We start from the raw sequence: 9,221 nt of genomic DNA, 5'->3' as shown, positions 1-9,221 counted from the left end.
TTATTAAATATTTATCATCCAAAATCATCATTTAAAAGTCAATTCTACCAGCAAACAATAAGAAAACAACTCAAAATTTGCATTTGATTACTTTGCCTCACATGTGAATAAAATGCAACTTTGCTATCAGTTTTTGAAGTGCAAAGTAAGCCTTTCCGAGCTGGTGTGGTGAAAAATGGATTGTAATAGAGAGGTAAAGTCTAAGAAAAACACGCGCGCTGTACTGCGCCATGTGTTTTGCGGTCACTGAGTTGTGAAACGTCAACTTTTGAAAATCAGAGTTAACGCAAACATCGCAATATGTATGGAGTTGTACAGTGTCATCTCGGTTACGTGTCAAATTCGAAGTACTAAATTGTCTTAGATTTTACACATCTTACTCAATCAAAGTATCTTTTCACATAACAATATACTCATAAAGAATATGTATTTACTTACTTACTTCCTATTAAAACATAAACTCTACAAATAAATCATACTTAGTATTTTAAATAAAATCATCTGCGTTAAAAAGTTATCGATGTATCGATAAACCTAGTAACAGCAAAAATCATCTGGGCAGCACTAAAACCGCCATGTTTAGCGGCCGGATGACGTCACAGTGGCACGCATTATTCGTTGACGTTTCACTTCCATAGGTTTCCTATTTCAGTGCCGCTGTGCCTGTAAACGGCAACACTATAGCTGTCATCCGTGGGGTTACCGCGTTAAAAATACTAAAGATGGTCAAGCATAGAGGTACAATAATATAGAGATGAAACGGGGGAGGGGCCAAACGACCGAACGAGATGCACTTATGGAACTTTCAGTAGGAGTAGCAGAGAAGGCGGTATTATTGCTTGTCCTTGTCACAGTCTCACTTTTTGTTTGTTCCCCACCTTTTTATTAGTATGGAGAATGGTGGGCAACAAATGAATTCGACCAATCACAGTGTCGCATTTGCGTATGTTTTGTCCCTCACGGAGGCACGCGTATACCACTTCTAGACCATCCTACCTTATATGTGGTCAAGTAAATCTTGTCAGTAGAAAAAGGCAAAGAGAATTAAATCACTACGTGGAAAAACTTGGAAAAAGGCAAATAGCTAAAATTCAAATTTTCTTTGAGACGATATCCCGTCGCGCCTACATTTTTAAAATTTGCCGCCTTTTTCTACTGACAAGATCTGCTTGACCAATTATAAATACTTAAAGTTATAGCAGACGGGCGTACCGGACCACGTTATGGTCCGGTCAGCAAATCTTTTTCTCGCTCCCACCTATAGCTGCTTCCTTGATAGACGCGTGCTAGAGATGATCATGTCCTTATAGAGCAAAGAGTAAGTATACTCCACACTCGTGCGCGAATCGCGGCGCAAAGCCGCGAACGCGAGTGTGGAGTCCTGAACGCAGACCTGCGAAATCGACTACACACTCGCGTTCGCGGCTTCGCCCGCGATTCACGCGCATAGTCTGGAGGGGGCTTATCACCTATCGGAGGAAAAAGGATATTGAACCGATTGATCCTGACATGCAAGCTGACATGGCCGGTTTTATTCTTGGCAGAATAGTCGTCCCTTTGCCTATGCAAAGTATGACAGCAAAGAAAACTAAACTAAACGTCACTGTCAGTCACGTCAGTCAATACTTCCGTTGTCATCGTGATCTGCCCACGAAATTAATTCTTATAATTATATTTTTTAAGTTAAATTGTTCAAACTGGCATCGAGAAGAATACTGTTTGTGGGTTACCACAATTTCTCACCGAGCGTGGCATATCGGGCCAGCTGCAATAGGTTATGTTTTGTCCATTCTAACTAGTCTTGGTTTACATCAAAATTTACGCTTTTATCAGTAAAATTGTTTGTTATTAACCACGTGTAGCACATAGTTCTCACTAATAACACACTCTAAACACCTACGTTGCTTGTGTGCTGTTATATTACTTAGTTAGCGAAGTTTACCCTATTCTAGATTTAGGTAAGTTTTTTCTTGGTTTGTCCTTGACTATACAAAATAATAGTAATTTAGCGTCACTAACTTATTGATCTGTCTTTAAAATGCACTCCAACTTAGTCATATTAGCGCACCTCGTAGGAAAATAATAACTATGATGGGTTTTATTCAATATTGATACATTCTCATCTATGTATTATGACATCTGGCCGCCTACATGCTTGTGACTGAGTCATTCATCAAATCATATAATTCTAGCACTGTTTTGTAAGTCTATTTCCACATTTTAGTTTATTATTTGTATCAGAAAAGTACCTACTTGTTCAACCCTTAAATTTGTTTGTCAAGTTTGAACACTCTTTACACCTAAGGGTACATGTCGTGGTCTTGGCATCCAACATGGCGTGGTTGAACGTCCTGTGTTAATTTCAGACATGTTTAACTTTGAACATACCTATTTAAACCTTGAACAATGTTGTTCAAGCTTGAACACGCCATAACAGCCATGTGTCGCGGCGCAAGCAATCCAACGTTTATAGTTCAGTTTTTAATAAACTTGTTTAACCTTAAATAGCCTGTTCAAACTATCCGCTCCTTACAGCTACGGCTTTGTGTCGCGGCGCAAGCACTCCAACATGACGTCGGCACAATGCGCCCCGCGGCAGCCCCCGGGCCGGCACGGGAGCCTCGGCTGCTCCGGAAACCCCGGCACGCCGGGTCCTGCGGTTACGAAACGTTATGATGATATAATAAAATCGCAAGAAGATAAGAGAGAGTACAGGTAAACCTTTTACTATTCTGTCATACTGTGTATTGTTCTAGTTCTATTGTTATTGAAAACTGAAAAGTTTGATTTTAAGTATATGAACTATTTGTAATTGTAATTAGCCTTTATTATTGAAGTTAGTTAGTACATAGTATATATTAATTCGGTTTCATAACTTCAACTCATCCTTGGACATAGGCGTCCTCCATAGCTTTCCATTTGTTTCTTTCTTTTGCTGTTTGCATCTATTTACAGTCAGCAGCAGAAGTTGCTAAGCGGGCGAGGTGTTCAGAATTACCGTGACGCACTCTTATTCTCTTAACAATAAAGTCGCGCAAGGTAATTTTGAACACCTCGCCTGCTTAGCAACTATTACTGCTGACTGTACCCCCTCCTATTCTAGTTAGATCATTCGCCCATCTAAACTGTTGTGGACCGCTTTTTCTTTTATTACCTGAACTTTTTAGTTATATAAATTTATGGAATTCCAATACATATTACCTATGGCATTTTATTTTTCTGTATGTTTTTAGCACCTGCAGTAATATGAGGATGTTTATCATACCATTTGCTATAATAGGTTACCTACTTCATATATTCCAAATTATAAACTGAAATAGATGTGATACACTAAAGAAAAAGTGACCAAGCCCACCGGTGGCCGAGGCGGGAATCGAGCCCGCGTCTTCAGCTTACGCGGCTAACGTCCAACCACTAGACCACCCGGCCACGGCGGTGCCCATCCTAAATTCTCTGGTGTATGCTGTCTTTGAAAGGCTAGGCGCCAAGTCTAAGGGCGAAAACAACAAATCAAACAATATTTCATAAAAAAGATTATTTGTTCCATATAGTTCGTTTTTTTATCATTAGAAAAAAGGTAAACAATCTTGATGTGTCTATCAGGGCTCGGAAACAGGTATTTGCTCCAAACAAAAATACCGGTATTATTACGTTCTTTTTCGTTCTTTGGTATATTATTTCATTTTTAAAGGAAAAACCTAATACCTAATACAAAGTCGTTACCTAAATACATGATTCAGTCCTACGTAAATAGCATAAAATAATTATAAATAGTGTGCTATTTCGGGGTTTTTTAAAAATACCGGTTCCGAGCCCTGGTGTCTATTAATTGAAAAACACGTTTTAATTATGTATCTGATACGATCATTTATATTCTTCTGCTTTCATAAGTAATAGTTACTGATTTTTAAAAACCGTTTTTCAATTTAAAAACTTGTCAAGATTGCTTACCTTCTTTCTAATGCTAAGAAAATCGGGCAAGTGCGAGTCGGACTCGCGCACGAAGGGTTCCGTACCATATAAAAAAAAACAAAAAAAAAAGCAAAAAAAAAACGGTCACCCATCCAAGTACTGACCACTCCCGACGTTGCTTAACTTTGGTCATAAATCACGTTTGTTGTATGGGAGCCTCATTTAAATCTTTATTTTATTCTGTTTTTAGTATTTGTTGTTATAGCGGCAACAGAAATACATCATCTGTGAAAATTTCAACTGTCTAGCTATCACGGTTCGTGAGATACAGCCTGGTGACAGACAGACGGACGGACGGACGGACAGCGAAGTCTTAGTAATAGGGTCCCGTTTTACCCTTTGGGTACGGAACCCTAAAAAACGAACTATAGTAGTCGATATTCATATAGCCCTTTTCTTTATTAACCAAAATCGTATATTGTATTGTGTCTAGTGATGTACCGACTCAAAATATACGGTACTACCGACTATTGATTTGGCCGACTAGCCGACTAATCGGCGCACGGATGACCGATTAGTCCTAGCCGACTAGTCGGCCAGATCATTAGTTTCGATATTCGTCGCGATATTAATTATATTATAGTAAAGCTAAAAAATAAAATAAAATAAATAAAAAATCTTAGGCTTTTCATACGACAACCTGACAATCCGACATAAAAAAAACGACCACACGGTCAATAATTCGAACAAAAGTTTTCGTAAACACCCTTAATATAATTTGGGTAAAAGCTTATGGTGAATAATTTGCCATTTATTTATTTTTGTCTTGTTTTTCTGTGACTTATAAAGTACCGAGTAATCGGCCATTTTTGCCGACTAATCGCCGACTACAAATGAGGCCGGATAGTCGGCTTTCCCGATTAGTCGGCGACTACTCGGTACATCCCTAATTGTGTCGTATTGTTCCAGAGGCCTGGAGCTCTCGAACCGATTGAAGGTCCTCCTGGTGAGTGACCCCACCACCGACAAGTCGGCCGCCGCGCTCGACGTTAATGTCGGTACGTTATGCAAACTGTATTTAAGTATTTATTTATTTAATCTTTATTGCACAAAAGAAAACCTTATAGTACAAAAGGCGGACTTATTGCCATAAGGCATTCTCTACCAGTCAACCTTAAGGCTAAGCAGAGAGATTGTGAGCGGTGCTACAATTACAACAGCAAAAACAATCAATAAATTACGAATAACATATTAATTACCTATACAAATATACTATAATATATATGTACAAATATATATTATATACCTATATATATATATATAAATAACGACGAAACATATTATGAAACTAATAATACACTAAGATTTTTTCATTCTGCTAGCAAAGAAAGCACGTACGGATTTTTTGAGTATGTTACCTGTTAACAAATATTCCACACACAGTTCTCTGACCAGTTTTGAACCTTGTTGCATTGAGATAAAGCCTAACGATTGGTCAGGTAAGTGTATTGCCTATCGGGTACCTACCTTACACGGTAGATTAAAAGGTTGTTGAGTACTACCGTTCGCCAACAAACTGACATGCAGTTTGGCGAAAAAATATATGACGTTATCCATGAAAAGGGACCTTATTGTCGATGGCGCTTACGCCATTATTAACGATGCTCCGTTATAAATACAATGCCGCGCGACGCTGTGCGACTTAAGCGCCATCGACAATAAGGTCCCTTTTCATAGATAATGCCCCATATGTGTAAGAGATTGCTGTGTATTTTTTATTCAGCAAATAAATAATAATAATAAAAAAAACCGGGCAAGTGCGAGTCGGACTCGCCCACGAAGGGTTCCGTACCATAATGCAAAAAACGGCAAAAAAAAATGGTTAACCATCCAAGTACTGACCCCGCCCGACGTTGCTTAACTTCGGTCAAAAATCACGTTTGTTGTATGGGAGCCCCACTTAAATCTTTATTTTATTCTGTTTTTAGTGTATGTTGTTATAGCGGCAACAGAAATACATCATCTGTGAAAATTTCAACTGTTCGTGAGATACAGCCTGGTGACAGACAGACGGACGGACGGACGGACGGACGGACGGACGGACGGACAGCGGAGTCTTAGTAATAGGGTCCCGTTTTACCCATTGGGTACGGAACCCTAAAAACATCGTTACAACCGCAGTCCCTGAGGTCGAATCATGCTATCCCTTTCTAATATATCTCACTATCCCTTTCGGCTATTTAGGGTTGTCAAAATTCAAGCCATTATCTTATCTCTGGCTCCAATTTCACCACGGTGACAGGTGCGACAATTGTAAAACATCACTGTTGCTGACGTCACAGGCATCCATGGGCTACGGTTACCGCTTACCATCGGGCGGGCCGTATTCCTGTTTGCCACCATCATTGTATTATTAAAAAAAACTTTATTATATCGGAAAAAAACAGATATTTATCTTGCTAAGTTTATGACAATTGTCACAAGAAACACTACAATTGTCACGAAATTCCGACATATAACTCATTACCTGTCAAGAATTACCTACAATTCTTCTAAATCTTGACAATTGTCAGAAACTTCGCAAAAGAAATATCTGTTTTTTTTCGATATAATACAGTTTTTTTAAATAATACAATGATGGTGGCAAACAGGAATACGGCCCGCCCGATGGTAAGTGGTAACCGTAGCCCATGGATGCCTGTGACGTCAGCAACAGTGATTTTACAATTGTCGCACCTGTCACCGTGGTGAAATTGGGGCCTGGTCGTGCACGCAAAGGGACGTCAGCTTGTGTCAACCCTAATAATTGCTTTGAGCAATGCTGAGCCGAGTGGAGCCGAGTTTGGCCGAAGTTAGGAGTTTCGCACCCCTGACTACAGATAAAATTATAAGGCAAACGGCTATCAGTTCTTCAATCTTTTATCCCCATTTTTGTCTATCGAATTTTGTAAGAAATGATTACTTATTTTTTTATGATTTTTTTAAACATTGTCTAAAAAAAACACTTTTCGTGCTGTTAAAGATCTAACATATACGAAATCTACTTAAGGGGCATTCCACGAGACTGTCGCTTACATAACGCAATTCTTCTAATACTTCTGGAAATGCTGAGTAAGCGATATTGGGTCAGGTAATATTTCATGACTTGGCTAACAAATTGGCAGTATATTCTCGAGATCCACGTATTTTATTGAGGTAGCTGCCATACAAGGCAAAAGCGTTATGTAAGCGACAGTCTCGTGGAATGCCCCTTAAATGGGTTCGTCTTTGACGTCTCTAAATACGTGTCTAGGGTTTTAATTTTAGACTAACTTGTGTAAGAATTATACATTTGAAGATGACTACTTGTTAATGTTAATTGACATAATGATTTATTGGATGTTTAATTTACAGGTTATTTGAGCGATCCGGAGGAATTGCCAGGCCTGGCTCATTTTTGCGAGCACATGCTTTTTTTAGGAACAGAAAAATACCCAGAGGTGAGACATAATTATATTGCTTCTTCTTCCTCGGTCCCTCGTTGCTGAGGATCGCGACCATGTATACGTTGTATATGCTACGTCTCCACAGTGTGCGATCATAGGCCATATGGGTCACGCACTGCATGTTGCCGCCAACCACCCTCTTCACAACATCAGACCATCTCGTGGGTGCTTTTCCTCGCGCTCGCATGCCCTCTGTTTGGCCCAATTTAAATGTCATGCTTTTTAGACCGCATTATATTGCTACTTATTTCTAAGAGTAATATATTTTGACGTCATCTAGGTACCCAATTTCTTTACTAGTACTCAAATGTATGTATTGAAGTGTGTATGTAGATAGAAGCAGTACCATCTTTACCATAAGGGCACACGGGGCCCGTGCCCAGGGCCTCCATCCTCAGGGACACACAGTAACAGTATATTTGATTACCCATAATAAATAGAAGATCATAGCAGAAAAATGTTAGTTTAATTAGCTTTCTTTACTTTCCAAAAGGGCCCAAAATTCTTATTTGCCCAGGGGCCCCAGCATAGTTTAAGACGGCCCTGGATAGAAGTACCTTTCTATATTTTAACTTTAGTGAACTGTTAGAACTAAAATATTGATAAAACATTCGCATGACTTAGGCATGTATTTAAAAAAAATATATATTCCCTAAGTTTAACACACTTGTTCAGTTTCGAACACACTTGTTCAGCTTCGAACACACTTGTTAAGCTTGGAACACACTTGTTCAGCTTCGAACACACTTGTTCAACGTTGAACACCCTTGTTCAACCCTGAACACGCAATTATTAACGCGTTTTTTTCATATTACAGGAAAACGAATATAACAAGTTTCTCTCTGAGCACGGCGGCTCTTCGAATGCGTCTACCTCGTCCGACCACACGACGTACTATTTCGACGTGCTGCCGGACCATTTGGGAAAATCTTTGGACATGTAAGCGCAAACGCACTAGCATACAGCCCGTTCAAGCTTGAACAGCCACAAATACATTTATTCAACTCCAAATACATTTGTTCAACTCCAAATACATTTCTTCAACTCCAAATACATCTACATTCAACTTTGCGTTCACATTTATTACAGTTTCGCTCAATTCTTCATCGCACCTCTGTTCACGGAGTCGGCCACGGGCCGCGAGCTGAGCGCGGTCAACTCTGAGCACGAGAAGAACACGTCATCCGACACGTGGCGGCTCGACCAGTTGAATAAGAGCACGGCTGATAAAAAACACCCATACCACAAGTTTGGCACTGGTAAGATGACTCTAAAGTATTTGACTGTATTTAAAATAAATTATATTACAACATGCTTGAAATAAAACACTAGAAGATTAATAGAGAAACGTAGACTGCAGTTATTTTTACACACAATTTCTATTTTAAAACCCGTATAAAACTATAAAGAATAGGTAATTTGATCGTGACGTCACATGTTAGTGTTTCATATAAATTCGTTTTGACAGTTCGAAAAAAGAAACTGATTTGACTAGTATTCAAAACCCTATTATAGGGAACGTGCATGAACTGTAGGGGGCACAGGAGCCCCCTGATTATTGGCGCAAAGTGTAAAGGCGTGTCCAGACGGGGACAATTTTTCGCCAATCTGATTAAATTGACCGATCAAATCAGGCCGTGCGGACGCAAACGCCAATTTGGATCGCCGAATTCAACCGCCGATTATGATCGATATTACCGATAAAATGGGGTGCGGACGCAAGAATACCAATTTGTGACGCTAGTAGGTTCTGCCATCTTGTGGGCTACATCGGAAGCATAAACGACATATTTACGCCTCGCGCCAAAAATCTGACGGCTCCTA

The 9,221-nt window shown here is 39.5% G+C and overlaps 1 protein-coding gene and 1 non-coding gene across 2 annotated transcripts in view; one reads left to right on the top strand and one right to left on the bottom strand.

The window, feature by feature from the left end:
• Nucleotides 1-1,545: 1,545 nt before the first annotated feature.
• LOC134803426 (insulin-degrading enzyme) overlaps nucleotides 1,546-9,221 on the top strand; it is a 67,614-nt gene continuing 59,938 nt past the window's right edge. The window contains exons 1-6 of the mRNA XM_063776244.1: nucleotides 1,546-1,774; nucleotides 2,536-2,715; nucleotides 4,882-4,970; nucleotides 7,306-7,391; nucleotides 8,215-8,336; nucleotides 8,487-8,656. Coding sequence (XP_063632314.1) covers nucleotides 2,570-2,715; nucleotides 4,882-4,970; nucleotides 7,306-7,391; nucleotides 8,215-8,336; nucleotides 8,487-8,656 — 613 coding nt within the window. The 5' untranslated portion in view covers nucleotides 1,546-1,774; nucleotides 2,536-2,569. The remainder of the gene's footprint in view (nucleotides 1,775-2,535; nucleotides 2,716-4,881; nucleotides 4,971-7,305; nucleotides 7,392-8,214; nucleotides 8,337-8,486; nucleotides 8,657-9,221) is intronic.
• Trnat-cgu (transfer RNA threonine (anticodon CGU)) lies at nucleotides 3,359-3,429 on the bottom strand. The gene has a single exon. It is a non-coding gene; the product is annotated as a tRNA-Thr (tRNA).

The sequence above is a fragment of the Cydia splendana genome, chromosome 26 (assembly GCF_910591565.1).
Source record: "Cydia splendana chromosome 26, ilCydSple1.2, whole genome shotgun sequence".
Taxonomy (NCBI): Eukaryota; Metazoa; Arthropoda; class Insecta; order Lepidoptera; family Tortricidae; genus Cydia; species Cydia splendana.
This window is presented reverse-complemented; position numbering and strand designations above follow the sequence as displayed.